This window comes from Anopheles cruzii, chromosome 3, assembly GCF_943734635.1.
Source record: "Anopheles cruzii chromosome 3, idAnoCruzAS_RS32_06, whole genome shotgun sequence".
In the NCBI taxonomy this organism is placed as follows: domain Eukaryota; kingdom Metazoa; phylum Arthropoda; class Insecta; order Diptera; family Culicidae; genus Anopheles; species Anopheles cruzii.
The window spans coordinates 39,040,417-39,058,212 of NC_069145.1; the positions used below are offsets into that span (position 1 = coordinate 39,040,417).

Sequence of the window (17,796 nt, forward strand, 5' to 3'; positions counted from 1 at the left end):
ATTCCATTATTCCATTGCATTACTACATTGCTGAGATGTGTTTTCGTATTTTGATACACTTTTTTGTGAAGCTAAATTCGTTTCCACTCCAAAAACTCGACCTCATCTCTCACGCCATCTAGTTATCCTTTGTGGGTTGTTTACGACACGCACCATTTGCTCACTCATAAATTTGAGCTTTTTTCGAGTTCCACCGAATTCGCTGCCGAGAATGTGCGGAGATTCTGCAAAACGAGCCGCGAATAGGCAGCGGCAAGGGGTTTATTGCCGCACAAAATTAATGAGCAATCGCACCGACCAACCCAAAACGTTCTCCTCTTCGCCGCAAGCCTAACATTATCTGTTTTTCCTTCTTTCAGCGATCCTTCAGTGCACGGCGCCAACCGTGACGGCCGTGCAGACGGAAAAGGAAGCCTACTTCAATGGATCCGCGTACCTTCGGTTAAAAACGCCAATGACCCTATGGAGCTATTCGGCGATTAGCTTTAAGACGTGTCGAGGTAAGTAAGGCCAGGGCCGAACCAGAGGAGTTATGAAGAAGTTATGCTACTACCGACATGACCCGACCCGCCGGCCTTTGGGTTAGAAACTTCCAAAGGCTCCTTGGGGCCTTGGCGCGCTGAGGCGAGTTTGAGGTCGGAATGTGAGTGATTGTCGGCCACACGGGAAGTGGGCTGTTACTGCGGGTGCCTGCATTTTCCACCCATCAGGCTATTCGTCAGCGTGGTCAGCGCGGACCCTACCGAGGGGTGGTTCCACTTGAACGCCGCACGGAAAACCGTTGCAGTGGCAGTGGGCGGCGAGTTAAATAATGGAAAAGCCATCATAAAATTGAACCACCAGCCCACCAAAAACAAGAAGACCGGCAGGCGCGCAACTCGACAATGGTCGGCGATTAAGATGACGGCCACAGGCCCCGGGGCGCGGACTAGAATGATGCAATGGCGGCCAAGTGGTAACCGCACCGGTTAATGGTTAAAGTAACGGTAGTGCGGTGGAATCGCAGAACTTCACTTCAATTAAAAGGCTTGCGTTTTGCGATTGAATGTTTATTATCCATTCCCACCAACGACCGGTATGCACCATCGAAACCACCCTCAACCTGATTGCGGTTCCTCGCGGGAAGCTCCAAGCGGAGTTGGGTGAGGATGTTTGTGCTTTCTCCAGTGGGGAGGCCCCGTATTCAGCACGGGTTCAGTGCTTTGGCAATCAACATTACTATCTCTGCCCGGATGGTGTTAAGCTATCACTTACGGGCGAGAGACCGCAACTGTGTTGGGCGAAATCGGCCTAAGAACCGGTTTATAATTAAAAGCTCTGCGGCAGTGTGTAATCGCAAGCGGTTCCCACGGAGCCCGAAACAATGCGCCGGGATCGGGGCACCGGAAAATGGCGCGCCATGTCCAACCTTTTCGCCGCGTCGAACATTGTTAGCATAGGTTCCCAAAATTCCCAACGAAACACCCGGCAGCAGCAGCAGCAGACGTCGGTCCATCGGTCGCCTCGACTGACAGAAGTGTGACTGAATGACGTGCGATACCGGGACACCGTCATTTTGGGCTGAGAAAAATAGTTTAATCCGAACAATGCGCGCCGGACATTTGGTGTGGAAATAATTGAATTTCCCTCCTAGGCCAATGGCGCACACTTTCACCATGTTGGGCGCCGTCGATAACATTCCTCTCCCACAGATTGAGGCCCCCGCCGGAAAGTGTTCCATTTCGCCGCCGCGCAAACGCCTCTCACTTTCGGCTAGGTTTCTATTTTCGGGAAAACGTTTCGCTTTTTGGGCGTTGCAGTGGCGGCGTCGGCACTAAAAAAAACAATTACACCCCGGTTCCCGGTCACTTGTCGATGAATGATGATGGGTGATGGATATCAGAGGCGCGGTTAATAGAGCGGAAAAATGTCATGTGCCCCGAACGAAGCTAGTCATTTCCGGTGACTTACGCCGCGGCAGCCCAAACGGTAAAAGGCTCCGTTCAGGAACAGAAGCTTTCTCATTTACTGCCGGAGATCGCGAGTTGACGGTCGAAGATGTTTTTAAGATCCCAACTTGAGATACCGAGACAATAGTCGGCCAGTAGAGTACGCGGTACGCACAACGTTCGTTCAGAGTCGATGATGATGGAGACGTCGACGTCGTTGCAGATAACAAAAAGGGAACCCATAATTGATACGCCACGGTGCTTGGGCATAGCTCTGCGTAGCGGGGAATGCGCCCTACCACCGGTAGCGCCCTGACGTGTACTACTTTACGTGGTGCGCGGCAGCTGCAACATTCACGCCGCTGACTTGCGCTGACTCATACATCGCTCGCTGGAATGCAGCTTGAAGTTTCGGTTTTTATGCTGCTTCGATACATTGCGCCTGCATTGGGCCGAAAGCCGACTGGCCGGCCATCTGGTTAGTATCTGATGTGCATATCGGGTGTTACTGACGTTGTGAGCTGCGAGTGTTAGATTAACTTTTTATGTCGTTGGATACATTCTTCTAAACGGATACAAGCATTAAACATGCTTTTCATTATTACCATTTGCTTTTGAGGACCTTGTAACAAGTTTTGTGAGATTCCGGTTTAATCGTTTGGTCGTATGTCTATCTACTCACTTTTTTTTAGTTTACCGAATCGTTGTAGTCTTAACCGTTAAATTTTTAACACAAACAAGGCCGGTCCAGAGCAACAAAATTGGCGAAATAACATTAAAAAAGTGGACTCTACTCCTGATATACGGCTCTTCTATAGGGTAGTCAAATAAGCGTTCTATTTTCCATTTGGTTATAAAAAATAAACGGCCTTGAACTTTTATTTGAAAAGTTGATTCTTTTTTTTATGTACAACAATTTTGCCCCAATCGTGCTGGAGCTGGAGCTTGGCAGTAGCTCATTCGGTCGACCTATTTTTGAGTATATTTTCGATTGTAGCTGGTCCTAATTCGGCAATAGCAACATGAATTTGGGTCTTTAGGTTATTAATAGTTGCTGGTTTGTTTGCATAACATAAATATCGATTGTGGCTTTCGCTGTATGGCACGTAGCGCCATCCTGTTGATACCAAATGCCGTCCAAGTTCTCAGCTTCAATTTCCCCGAAGAACCAATCATCCAAAATCCGCACCAAACAGTCACTCGTTTTGGGTGCATTGGCTTCTCTTGCACAATATGTGGGTTTTCCGAAGCTTGAGTTGAAGACCTACATCTTTGGAAAAAAGTTTTTCCTATTTTCCTGTTTTCTGCAATCAAAATTGTATTTTATACATAAATGTAATGAATGAACCTTTTGAATAAATGTTCAACCATCGAAAAATATTAAGCCGTTTATTTTGTATAACCAAATGGAAAAGAGAACGCTTATTTGACCACCCTATAGTTGTGAAGTATTCGTACCAAAAAATTTTAGGGGCCATTGTTGCTCAAACGCAAGCATCGAACAGGTCTTAGGTTTGCTGGAGAGTTAGCATTTTGAGGTTTTGAGGTTTGACTATACTTTATTTAAATGGAAAGTTTTGTTGCTTAGAATCTAATCACTGCTGCGTTTTTATATGTTCAAAATCAGCATGTTCACATAAATTATAGGCAAAATTTCCCACAACACTTGCGATGACTAACTTATATAAAAATGCGTGTCTTTTACAAATTCAGCTCATTTACTAACTGTCTATTCTATTCTATTTTAATAAACCGTGATTGGACCAACTAGTTATTCGATTGGATAGAAAGCATCGATTATCGTTGAATTTATCATATTTTCCTGGAATCTCTCACTCAGTTACAGTGCTGCATAAACTACTGCACTGTACTGTATGAATTGCAACTGGCTGCCCGCCCGTCGCTCGGCTAAATAGAATGGCACAATCGGAATGTCACTCGGGACCAGCCCGTCTGTGAGGCAGCCGCGTGCAGCCATTGCATCGGCCATTAATTCCACGCGCACCGCGCAAGGGCGCTCAAGCTCAGGCAGCCGGTAACGGCAATCGTCCATCAATTTCGCTCCCTCGGTGCTTGAGATGCTTGTCATAATCCCACCGGGCTACACACATCATTGAGTCATGCTGCCGCCACCACATGCGCCGGTTTTGGCATCGGATGCGCCCTCTCGGTTGCGATCGATTGCACCGAAGGTTGGTACTTATGTTGCGCCAGAGCAACGGCACCCAAGTGTGAGACACTCTACTCGCACACGGTGCACAAATTAGCGCATCGTGGTGCTAAGCCCTGCAATTCAGCCCTCACGTGCGTGGGGCTCATGGGGCCAGAGAAAGGTCGCGAGTGCTGCCGTAAAGGGGGAGGGCCACGAGAACTCCTTTAGCACCGGCGCCGAGCGGTGTGGGCAGAGTGCGAAACTTGCCACTCGGGTCGGCCTCGGCTGCTGCTGACTCACGGCGCAATCCTACGGCTCCTTCTTTCGCAACGAGGCGTCTCGGGCAAGAAACCGGATTTCTAGACGCGCCGTGGCCAACACGAGGTCAGGCCCAAAATCAAGAAGTAAGAAGGCGGGATAGCCGGGTTCCAGGAGCAAGGAGGGGTTCTTAAATTAGGTCCACGATACCGTCACCATGTCGGGAAGGGCGCCACGTCACACACGATCTCATTACCGCGATCGTTCGCAACCTCAAATCAAACACTAGTTTCCCGCTTTCCGGTGTGCCATCGCCAGTGACCCCGATCGTCGTCATTTAGGTTAACCCGTGTGCTTGTGGCTTCCCCAGCGATCTGCTTCACGTAGGCCCCGATTGTAGGCGCCGATCGCTGGCCGATCGGTTGGGTTGGCTTTCCCTGACACACCCTGGAATTCTTGGACGATTTGTCGCGCCTCAAAAGTGAACCGCTTTTTGGACGCGACACTTTAGTGCGCTGGCCACTCCCCGGATTTCACGACCCGTTATGTGAGGTTATGTGTACAAAGTGTTCAGTGTAACGGTTTCTGGACGTTCAACAAATGCGCGATAAGTGCATTTCTGTGGGACCGAAAGCAATATGGTGACCACACCGGGGCAACGCTTTCAACATGGCCCCGACATAACTTTCTGTGGCAACATGTTTTTGTTTGTGCTGTGCCAATTATCGCGCTGTCACTCGGCAAGTTCCTCTTCCGGATCGACGCGCGGCGTTGATGTCCGTCCGTCCGAGGTATGACAAATTGGGCTTCCCTCTAGAAACGGTGTCACGGCGCTAGGTACTACACCGTCGGAACCGCTTAATGGTGGCTTTCCCCCGCGTGTGGAGAGATTTTATGGACCAAAACGGACAGTTCCATGCATGTTTTGCATGGCCCGCGAGATGTGGTGTTATGGGCCTGCCAATGCCAAACGGGCGATCCATCGCTAATCCGCTTCGTGCGATGGCCAACAGGGCGTCTTAGTGGCTGTAAATCAATAAATTGGAAAAATGCCTTCTCGGGCGCTGGAGACCGTAAAACGTGTCGGGAACTTCCATTGTGCCCTGAGAGGAGTATATGTTCTCCTATTATTGCCCGGTTCCTCACACAGAGAGAGTGGTGGCGTAGAGGGTCGTAAATAGTCGTACTAAACCGCTGACCGCCTTTTTGCTGTCAGGTCTGGTGCTCCTCGGTCCTGTCGGTGGACTCGACACGCTTGGTGCGCATATTCAAATCCCGCCCGCTTTCCGATCACCGGCGATCTCCTGGGCCAATTGTTTCCCGTCAAGTCTGTCCCGACAGTGACAGTGGGCCTTAGTGGGTCAACTGATCGCCCGTATTACCATACAATGCCCGGGCACGAGCTGCGCTCTGATTCCTGAACCGACCCTCGACTAATCCCGTTCCGATCGCTTCGCAGGTGGAGAGATTCTCTCGCAACGCTACTCCGGCCACGCACTGCTGCTGTCCGTCCTGCCGGACTGGGTGTCGATCGTGCTGTCAACGCCGGCGCAGGCTCCACTGGAGGCTCGGGTTATCGGCCGGCTGCTGGACAACCGGTGGCACACGCTGGAGCTGGTGTACCAGCTCGGTTCGCTGTATCTCGTCATCGATAAGCAACCGAGCCTGCTGGCCAACCAGACGTACAACGCGCCGCTGATCGCCGATCAGGAGATCAAGAACGAGGCAGCCGTCCTGATCCTGGGCAAGCAGTACTCCGGCTGTCTGCTGCACGGACCCGGCCTAGTGTTCAACGCGAGCGCCATGAACGCCGAGGCGGTCGTCTTCGGCCCTTGCCCGCTGGCCAACGGTCCCTGCAGCCCGGACCACGACGTGTTGGTCGGTGTCCCGGTCGACTACTGTTCGCACGATCCTTGCATGCAGCACGGTACCTGCATCTCCCGCACTGACTCCTACGAGTGCCAGTGTACGGCCCGGTTCAAGGGCAAAAACTGTGAGATCGACATGGGCCCCCCGTGCCAGTCGTTCCCGTGCCAACACGGTGGATCCTGTGCGGAGGACTCCAAGGGCGACTTCCGGTGTACGTGCGCCCCCGGGTACACTGGCGCCCTGTGCGAGACGGAACTGAGCGTGCATCCGCTGTGTGAGAAGAATCCGTGTGCCAACAATGGCACGTGCCGGGTTGCGCCCGGAACCCCGGGTGTGGAGTGCGAGTGCCTGCAGGGTTTCAGCGGGGCGCGGTGCGAGATCAACTGGGACGACTGCAAGTCGAACGTGTGCCTGAACGGGGGCCGCTGCATCGACGGCGTCGACGCGTTCACCTGCGACTGCAAGGGCACCGGGTACGCCGGAACGCTCTGCCAGAATAACATCGACGAATGCCTCGTGAACCCGTGCCTGAACGGTGGCACCTGCTTCGACACCTACGGCGCGTACCTCTGTGACTGCCCAACCGGTTTCACCGGCTCCAACTGTCAGCTAAGTGTCAACGAGTGCATCTCCCAGCCATGTCAAAATGGGGGAACGTGCGTGGACACGCGGGAAGGCTACGACTGTCGGTGTGTGCCCGGATACGGTGGCCAGCACTGCGAACTGGAGCCTGGGTGCGGCCAGTGTCCATCCGACTCGGAGTGCATCGCAGGCCGGTGCGTCTGCAAACCCGGAACCACAGGTAGGCCACATCTGTCCCTTACCTCCCACGCCACTCCCGCCCACGTTCAAAATTCTAAATTACACCTACAACAAACTCTCTCTCCACCACCCTTTCTTTCCCCCCCAATGCATTCCCGGTTTTTCTGCCATCGGCTTCTTTCCGGCTCGTTGTAGGGCTGGTAGGGCTTTGCGTAGAGCAAATAACTGCGGCCGCTGCCACCACCACCACCACCACCACCGCCACTACTGCCACCTCCGCCACTACAACCACCACCACCACCAACACCGCCATTACCGCCGGCACAAGTGCACAGAAATCCAAGGCCCAAACCCCAAATGCATGCGCTAGCTATTGCCACAATGGCGCCAGCTGCGCCCCGCCGACTGTAGCCGGCGCCGGTTTCGAACAAAATTTTACCTGCATTTGTGCTAGCGGATACACAGGTTGGCTACCATATTCTCTTGTTAACCGTTTACTACTGCTTAAGGTTCTCCTAGGTCCCCCCCCATCTGAGGTCGTCCTCAGCCCAACAATGCTGTTACTGTGCCGAGTCGAGTTGAGCCGGGTCTTGGGGTCTTTAGCTGGACGGGATGGACACACGGCGGAGAAGCGAACTAACAAGGGCATCCTAAAACAGCGATCATTTGGCATCATGTTCGGATCGTGGAACTCTTCTTTCAGCTTTGGTCGATTAAATTCTCGAATCAGTTAATCAATCACAATGTATTTCGAGTCAGTCAAAAGCATCAATTCAGTCGTGTAAATATTTTTTGCGTTTTAGGGACCATTGATACACATGATAATTTGTATTTAGAACAAATGCGTTATGTTTTGGCAAAACATTCCTTTGCACTCAGAAAACATTGCCAAAACGGCGTGGTTTTGTTACGCGGTTCTTTCTACAGTCCTCAGGTACTCTTGTGGACCAGATTGTTTTGATAAATTGAACTAATACACCATGGTTTATCAATGTCCACATGTTGTCAATGGTTGATTGCTGTGGGCATTTGGGTGGATAGTCCAAAACCTTAATATCAACAATCATCTTTGTTTCATTATCCTGTTGCACGGTGAGATCTTGACCAATAAGACGGTTTCCTAAACGAATTGTTTCTTTCTTCAATTTTTAGTGAGCTTTCGAGTCAACACGAACAGGAAAAGTCCTCAATTTGCCAGTTTCATAGAAAAAAAACTTCCCTGGACTATAATTTCGTTGTAATTTGTTCCCTGATGTTGATGTTGATGTTGACCCCATGTGGGAGAAAAGCCCCATTCCTCATTACTGTAGTTCAGTCTTACTAAAAATTCATCAGTCCAGAGCACTTTTGCCCAAAGGTTTCAAGGTTTCCAGAGAGGTTTCAAAGCATGCCGATGGCAAAATGCTATCCTTTTTATCACATTAGTATGATTAGATTCGGCAACTTATTGAAAACAATACCAAATTTACCTAAATTTCATAGTCTATGTTGGATGACATGCACAGAAAGGACTTGTATTTTGATTGACGGTTTGATTGAATATTTTGAAGGATGGATTGAAGAGATTTTGTAGTTTGAATGTTCACTATACTTTTAGCAAATCGTTTTGGTGTTGATTTTTTACGCCCAACAGCTTGAATACGATAAACACAAAGTTCATTTTTATTTACCGTTTTTTCAATCGAGTTATTAATCCAATTGCTGCCTAGTTTTTAAATATTCCTGTGATTTTTACCATTAAAACTCATACTTAAGACAATTTAACGTTCTTCAATTTACGTTTGGCTTATAATATTTTAAGTTTTATACAAACTGAGCAACAGAATAATTTCTTATCAATTCTTTCTTGAGCGTTTCCGTTAATTTTTCATTTTGAATATCAAACATATAGCATCACATTATTTTTAAAATTTACTCCAGTCGCTGTAATATCGGGCAAAACGAAAAAAGTTAATGTGAAGAACCGAAAACTTCAAACTAACTCTTTTCGCACCTCTTAAACTCACATATGCCGCGAATGAAAGTGCCAGTACCCGTGGTTAAATGAAATACCATGTAAAAATCATAATGTTGCTCTTGGACCTTTAAACTACCATTCAACATCTCAAAAGAGCGATTATTCAAATATTCAAATGATGAACTTTGTTTCACTAGCCACTATATCTTTTATGCTTTATTCTACAAAGGTATTTTGTGGCGTAAACTTACTGATTTTTCTAGCTTGAAGCTATGAATTGTTAGACTGTTTTGTCCACTCTACATAGTGGCTTCCGAATCAAATCATTTCAGCGAAAGCACTTCTTATCATAAAAGGATAGTTGATATCGGTCTGTATTGCTGTGAAAAATTCAACTCCGGAATGCAAACTGTACCCTACAACCGGTTCATTTGTTCACTATTCAAACAAACGTGTGGCACATTTTTCCCTTTTTTGACGACATTTTGTAAGGAAACGCCAATCCAATTCCTGAAACATGTGTAAATATCAACGGAACGTATGTTTCTGCTCAGGTCCTATGAGTTTTAATTAAAGGCATTGTTTACCAAATTATATCGACAAACATAGAAATAGGAGTGAATTTACCGTGGCTAAGCCTCGCTGTGTCCATCCCTTACTCAGACGCGTGCCAATGTCCCCCCCAGCTTTTGCCAAAGCAACCCGGCGCAGCTTCTCGCTGCTTTTCGTGTGTCGGAAATAACTCACCTTGAAAAGCTTTCCACGGGGACCCCGCTCGGCGCAGTAACCGCATTGCATGTGGCCAGCCTGCCCGTCAGCCCGTGTTTCATTCGACCCGGTTTCACACTGACCCCTCCCCCACCCACAGGAACTCGCTGCGAGTCACCGATCGCGCTGCCGTACTCGGACTCGGAGTGCTCCTGTCTCAACGGCGGAAGCTGCGCCCCGAACGGATCGGCCACCTGTCTCTGCCCGGCCGGCTTCGATGGGCCACGGTGTGAGCGGGAAACGGGTGGCAGTAACGGTAACCCTCCGGCCGGAAGCAACTGCAATCCGTCCAACTGTGCTGAACCGTTCCGGTGCGTCGCCGGCAAGTGCCAGTGTCCGGAGAACATGAACTGCGACAATCCGTGTGCGTCGTCGCCGTGCCTACACAACGGGTCGTGCTATCCGCAGGGCCAAACCGGGGGATACGGCTGCAAGTGCGCGTCCGGGTTCGAGGGCAAGCGGTGCGAGAACGATATCGACGAGTGCAAGCGGGACGGTATCTGCGGGAACGGCATCTGCCAGAATACGCCCGGTTCGTTCCGGTGCTTCTGCACGCCCGGTTACACCGGGCTTAACTGCGATCTCGACGTCGACGAGTGCCTGAGCCACCCGTGCAAGAACAGTGCCGAGTGCCAGAACAAGCAGAACGACTACGAATGCATCTGCCCGGCCGGGTACACCGGCAAGGACTGCAGCGTGGACATCGATGAGTGTGAGAGCAACCCGTGCTCGAAGGGATCGACGTGCCTCGACCAGGTGGCCAACTTTACGTGCATGTGCATCCCCGGCATGACGGGGCGGCTGTGTGAGATCGATATTGACGATTGTGAGGTAATGTGGGACGATCCTTTTCCCTGCTTCTGCTTTCCCGGTATTAATCTGTTTCTCTTACCGGGCATTTTAGAGTCAACCCTGCCAGAACGCTGGCCGGTGCATCGATCAGCTCGGCGGCTTCCAGTGCGACTGCAATGCGACCGGCTACTCCGGTATCTACTGCCAGACGAACATCAACGAGTGCGAATCGAACCCGTGCACGAACGGGGCCGAGTGTGTGGACAAAATCAACGACTACCAGTGCAACTGCTTCCCGGGGTACACCGGAAAGAACTGCGAGGAGGACATCGATGAGTGCGAAAGTGGCCCTTGCCTGTTTGGCGGCAGTTGCCTGCAGCGCTCAAACTACACCCTGTACCAGTCGTCGGCCGCGGCCGCCGGTGCCCGCGGCTTACCGGCGCACTTTGGCCAACCGTTCTCGTACGCGATCGCCGCCGGTTACGAGTGCATCTGCGTGCCGGGCACGGTCGGGACGAACTGCGAAACGAACATCAACGAGTGCGAAAACCACCCGTGCCGGAATGGGGTGTGCGTCGACGGGATCGGCAACTACTCGTGCGAGTGTGACTCCGGCTTCGAGGGTGCCCACTGCGAGACCGATATCGATGAGTGCCTCCGGTTCCGGCCTTGCGTCCACGGGACGTGTATGGATGGACCGAACATGTACACGTGCGACTGCGATGGATTGTGGGGCGGCAAGAACTGCTCGGTGAAGCTGACGGGCTGCGTGAACGAACCGTGCCTTAACGGTGGAACCTGCGTTCCGTACCTGGAGGACGAAACGCAGCACATCTTCAACTGCTCCTGCCAGCAGGGCTTCCAGGGGAAGACGTGCGATACGGTCACGACGATGTCGCTGGTGGCCCGCAGTTTGCTGGTGGTCAACACGACCCGAGTCGAAGGATACGACATACAGCTGCGCTTCAAAACGACCCTCCCGAACGGTATCCTGGCGTTCGGGAACGGTGCTACATCCTACATTCTGGTGCTGAACAACGGGCGTCTGAACCTTCACTCTGCCCTGCTGAACCGCTGGGACGGAGTGTTTATCGGTTCGGAACTGAACAACAGCAAGTGGCAGAAGGTGTTTGTGGCGATCAACTCCTCGCACCTGGTGCTATCGGCCAACGACGAGCAAACGATCTATCCCATCAACTCGTACGAGGGGACCAACGGTAGCAACACATCCTTCCCGATCACGTACCTTGGCGGGACGACACCGACGTTGGCCCAACCGTACCTCAAACACATCGCCGGGGCCGTGCCGAGCTTCGTCGGCTGTATGGAGGATGTGGTCATTAACAGCCAGTGGGTGCTGCCGGGCCAGGAGCAAGAGTTTACGACGCTTCACAACATCGACACCGGTTGCCCCCGAACACCGCAGTGTGATCCGAATCCGTGCCACTCGAACGGCCACTGCACCGATCTGTGGCACACGTTCGCCTGCAGCTGTCAGCGACCGCACTTGGGCCATACCTGCAAGTACAACATCACGGCCGCTACGTTCGGGCATGAAAATACCACCAACTCCACCGTGAAGGTGATGGTCAGCGATTCGGCCCGGCGGGCCATCCGTTCGATGCTGTACATCTCGATGTTCATCCGCACCCGCAAACCGACCGGCCAGGTGTTCTACCTCGGCTCGGATCCGGACAATCAAAGCACCACGAACCAGGGAGGAGCCCCGGGAGACGACTCGTACGTGGCCGCGTTCCTGTCCAAGGGTGAACTGTTGGTGCGCATGATCTTCAACGATACGCCCGAGGGGTACACGGTCGGTGGGAACAAACTGGACAACGGGTATCTGCATCTGATCGAGGTGATCCGCACCTCGACCAACCTGATTCAAGTGAAGCTGAACGGGACGGAGTATTTCCGCAAAACACTGTCCACCTCGGGGCAGCTGAATGCCCAGGTGCTGTACCTGGGAGGACCACCGCCGCACGCCGACACCATCAACAGTCTGTACAAGGACGACTCGGAGAAGCAGTACTTCAAGGGCATCATCCAGGACGTGCAGGTGTCGAACGGATCGCACGCGATGATCGTCGAGCTGTACCCGTTGAACGAGGAGGGGCTTGAGCTGCCGCCCCCCTTCGGGCAGGTCACGATCGATCGGAACTCCGTGCTGGAGGGCATCGTTTCGGACGATCTGTGTCGCAGCCAGCCGTGCTACCATGACGCGTACTGCGAGAACACTTGGAACGATTTCATGTAAGTCGGCCACCTTGAGGGCGTATTCCTTCTTTGGCGGGACTTAGAACTTCCGGTTTTGCGCTCATCGTCTCATCCGGCTCCGGTAGCTTAAGCGCATTAATCTGGCTCTCTTCATTCTCTTCTCTTCGCTGCATTCATGCGAACCGCGTTAAAGCCAGTGCAAATGGCTACAGGTCGTGGAATCGTTTTCTGCCATCAAACATGCCTGGAATAGATTTACCACGGTTAGGTAACAACAGTACCTCTAGCCCGTGTCGTCTAGCCCCTTAAACTCCCCCTTCCCCCGTTAGCTGCTAGCTCGGTTCAGTGTCATCTCCGCTAGGAATTCTTTTTGGCCATTGCTTATATATTTTCCCTTAGAACGGCCGTTTGCTGATCTTTCGCTTCTTTGCTCCTCCACACACAGATGTACGTGTCCTCGGGGCTACAAGGGCAAATACTGTCAGGACATACAGTTCTGTGAGCTACAAAAGTGTCCGATGAATGCCACCTGCCAGAACCTGGACGCCGGGTACGAGTGCATCTCCAACATGACGTTCCACGACAAGGACAAGGAACCGTTGGTGTTCTCGTTCGACGAGGCCGACCGCAAGGACACCAGCATGGACACGATCGAAATCTCGTACCGCACCAAGTTCGGTGGCACCCTGCTGTACGTGCACGATGCGGACATGTACTTCGAAATCTCCACCATCCGGCAGCTGGTGACGATCTCGTGGCTGCTGTCGAACGATCTGCCCGAAACGCACCGCTTCCAGTACGAGGCGGAGGACGACGACGACAGCTACGACTGGCACACGGTGCTGGTGAAGGTGAGCCAGGACGGTAAACTGGAGGCCGGCTGGAAGGGCTGGGAGACGGCCATCGACCCGCAGCCGAGCCTGTCGCTCGACATCGATTACTTCGCGTACCGGCATCTGTTCTCCGGCCGGCAGCAGATCTATCTGGGCGGTATGCCCGAGATGGCGCACATCGAGAACAACTCGGTCGTCAGCGGTGGCATCGACAAGGGCTCATCGTTCAAGGGTTGCCTCGGGGAGACGCGTGTCGGGGGCTTCTTGCTGCCGTACTTCCCGCACGATGCCATCTACCCGGACACGTTTAACTTTACACAGGCCCACTTTACGCTCAACTCGAGCCAACCGGACCAGGGTTGCATCCTTTGCTTCCAGCAGTCCTGCAAAAATGGTGGTGTTTGCAGTGACCCCTCGGAACGCTACGCCTGCGACTGTCCGGCCGGGTACGAGAGCGATGACTGCTCGCAGAACATCGACGAGTGTCTGTCGGCCAACTGTACCAACGGGGCGACGTGCGTCGATGGAGTGGCCAGCTTCACGTGTCAGTGTGTCGAAGGCTACGAAGGCCAGCTGTGCGAGATCGAGATCAACGAGTGTGCTTCGAACCCGTGCCACAATGGCGGTGTCTGTGTGGATCTGCTGGCCGGGTTTTCCTGCACTTGCACGGAGGAGTACGCTGGGCCGCAGTGTGACGTGTTCCGGTTGGTGACGTGTGAAAATGCACCCTGCAGCAACGGATCGCGTTGCATTGATGGATACAGTGAGTGAAAGGATGAAACGACGTATTCTTTAACCCCTGACCCCGGGCTCTTTGCTTACAGACATGACCACCGGGAACAACTTTACGTGCTCGTGTAGCGCCGGGTTTGCCGGTCCCCTGTGTGACGTACCGTACTGCCAGCTGGAGCGGTGCAAAAACGGTGGCATCTGCGAAACGGAGGCCGCGGTATGTAACTCAACAGAGAGACGTCCTTCCGGAACCGTCCTTCCTCTCTAATCGGGCCGTCCTTCTTTTCGTTCGCCCGCAGATTCCGCACTGTAACTGCCTGCCGGGCTACGTGGGTACGTTCTGCGAAACGGAACTGAATGAGTGCGAATCGGCACCCTGTCTCAACGGTGGCCAGTGTATCGACTTCATCAACGAGTACCACTGCAACTGCAACGGAACGGGCTTCGATGGGAAAAACTGCGAACACGACATCAACGAGTGTGTGCTCGAGCGGATAAGCTGCGGCGGGCGCGGCGATTGTATCAACACGAGAGGGTCCTTCCGGTGAGAATGGAACCGCCAGTGGATGAATCAATCACCGCAACTAACACCTCGATCGTTTACAGGTGTCGCTGCGATGAAGGAATGTGCGGTAAGGACTGTGCCCAGTTTGATCCGTGCCAGCAGAATCGCAACATCTGCCTGAACGGTGGCACGTGCGTGGAGGACTGTGACAAGGAACGGAGATACTTCTGTAACTGTACCGCCGGCTACACGGGTTTCAACTGTTCCGAGCAGGTACGAGCGTCGTGAGAGCTTCGGAGTTTTGTATTTTAGGAGAGGACGTCATGGAAATCTGCTTCGTCTCATGTCAGCGACATCATCGTCACCGCTTTTCTCACCTCTCTTCTCTTCTCATCTCTTCCCGTTCACACCCTAGGCCGATAACAGTCTCAATGAGATAAGCTATCTGGATACGGTTTACTACTATGTTCATAACTTTGTGGGGAGTGTCCTATTCTTACTCTAATCAGCCTCTTTACGCACGCACTATTACGGCCAGATCCGTTATTCGTTTGCCAAAAATTAATACGGAACTGAATTCAAAAACCATGAACTCACGCACCAGACAGTTTCTCAGAACAAACGAATACCGCCGCTTTGCTCTGTATATGGTTTTGTAACGGTTTTTTTGCTTTTTTACTTACAAATATTACTATGATAACTGATTTTCTAACACAATACTAATTCGGTCAACGAAACGAAAACTAACTATTAATAAAACACCTTACTAACATGTATTTTATCATTCCTAAAAAACCCTAAACCCAAACCTTTAATTTCGACTAATTTCGTAAACCTTCAAAAAAGGACTCAAACGATGTTCCTGATAGAGAACCTGCCTTAGAACCATAGATGCATTTTCATTCTTTTCCTGTTCGACCATCTGCATGCGGTGCATGAATCGAAATGTAGCAAAACTTAAAATCTAATCTAAACCACCGCAACACTCGCCATAATGGGATCCCAATGTTCGCTCTGACCACCTACAGGCCACACTCGAAGCGGAAGAAGCATCCGGGGCCGACATCGTCCTGATCGTGGTACCGGTCGTGATCGGCATACTGACGATAGCCGGAGCACTGATTGGCACGTTCCTGGTGATGGCGCGCAATAAGCGGGCCACCCGAGGCACCTACAGCCCGAGTGCGCAGGAGTACTGCAACCCAAGACTGGAGATGGACAACGTGCTTAAACCACCCCCGGAGGAGCGACTAATCTAATTCGCGAAGACGGAACGTATCTGACACCAATTCTCTTTCTTCCTTCGCACTGACCTGAGCGTGAGCGTTTCTTTCCTTGCGCAAAAGAAATTGAACATTTCCGTCCAAATGTATCTCGGTTTTTGGCATAAGCTAGATAAGGCAAATTTCGGTTGCCGAATGCCAGTTCCATTCGTTACGGGGAGGGGAGGAATGGGTGACTCGTAATATCCATCCTCACCTAACCGTTTGACGAACGATCGAGAAAAGGTTGATCAACTCACTCACTCACTGCGCGGTGTCACCGCGGCACCGCTCGGGATCGATTGTATAAAGTTAGGCTAAGTTATTGCGAAGTTCCGGTTAAATGCGGCGTGGCGTAGGTGCTTTCGGTTTTTTGCTCCACATCCATGCCGGACGTGCGGGCGTGTACTTTTTATCTTTATCTTACGTTTTCATTTCGCCACTAATCATAACAATATTGTGATATCCACACGACAAGATGATCAAGAAACTCTGGCTCGTCGGGCGATCTCGTTCCGATCGTACCGCGGAGACAAATGACTACTGCAAAAGACTAAGTGAGAACGACGCAGGAAAGAGTAATAAACAAGAAAGCACACTGATACTGCGAAACCGATAATCATCTTCTTCCAGATCGATATCTAAATGTTTGTGGTATTTGCTGAGGATCGCGAACTAACTTCGAACTGTGCCTTCAAAATTTTATTTTATCGAACGAAAGAGAAAAAACACTCTGGCAGTATATGGATCTCTTTCCGTCTTTCATTAATTATCCTCAATGATGCTCACGATGCACAGATGATAGAAAGATAGAGAGAAAGAGCAGGGGCCTTTCCTCATGTAGATTAGAAATTTTAACCCGTGAATTCCACGCCCGCGAAGGCTGGAAAATCGAGCTTATGTTGGCGAACGTACGTACGTGTGAGTAATGACCAGAAATACCAATAGACATACCAATGGCAAGTAGCAGTCCCCAACCGAAACTTCTAGCATACTAAGCAGCTAACTGATATGCTGAAAACCAATACAATAGTTAACCATATTTTGGTAATTCAACATTCAACTTGTAACATTCCTCGGGGGGACTACCAAAACTACCCGACACACACTCCACAATCACAATGTGACCGCAGCGTAGTGATGGACATTTTATACTGCATTGAACGAAAGTGGGGCCCATTCTTTATACGACAGTGTTCTGTAGGCCCAGAAAACATGCGGTGCGATGCGATGCATGGAGCAAAACGATAGAAACGTAAGAATATACGTAGCATAGGATGATAGTGAATAGAGAAAAATTGCGAAATCGAGTGCAAAACAAAGTAATAAAAGTCGGAATTGATAACCGATTCTCTTCCTCTCGAACGAACCGTGTAGTTGTTTTCCGAAAACGAAAAGATAACGAATTCTTTCAAGTTTCGGTTGATCGTGCTGATCGTGGATAATCAAAACCGCAGGTGTGTTTTTAAAGTCGTTTTATTTTTTCATTAAAAAAAGGCATAACTTGTGTATCTCTGTGTATTGTAGATCTCCAGGGGCGAGTTTGATTATAGGTTTAACAGGGGAAAGGAAATAAAAGACAAGGACTACCCATATTTCTCCAAGACTCAGGCTCCACCCGCTTAACAACCCGTTGCGTCTACCACTTTCCGTGTGTCCACCGTGTCCACCGTGGAATCCCGCACCGTGCCTGACCATTTTCCGTATTCGGTTAGGTCCGAGTGGAGGATTCTGCTTCTCGTGTGGAAGATCGTCGTC

At 51.1% G+C, this 17,796-nt stretch overlaps 1 protein-coding gene across 1 annotated transcript in view; it reads left to right on the plus strand.

Moving 5' to 3' along the window:
• LOC128270626 (protein crumbs) overlaps positions 1–16,035 on the plus strand; it is a 28,195-nt gene extending 12,160 nt beyond the window's left edge. The window contains exons 2-10 of the mRNA XM_053008035.1: positions 360–500; positions 5,798–7,009; positions 9,795–10,525; positions 10,599–12,742; positions 13,152–14,302; positions 14,364–14,488; positions 14,571–14,815; positions 14,878–15,049; positions 15,805–16,035. Coding sequence (XP_052863995.1) covers positions 360–500; positions 5,798–7,009; positions 9,795–10,525; positions 10,599–12,742; positions 13,152–14,302; positions 14,364–14,488; positions 14,571–14,815; positions 14,878–15,049; positions 15,805–16,035 — 6,152 coding nt within the window. The remainder of the gene's footprint in view (positions 1–359; positions 501–5,797; positions 7,010–9,794; positions 10,526–10,598; positions 12,743–13,151; positions 14,303–14,363; positions 14,489–14,570; positions 14,816–14,877; positions 15,050–15,804) is intronic.
• The last annotated feature ends 1,761 nt before the right edge of the window (positions 16,036–17,796 follow it).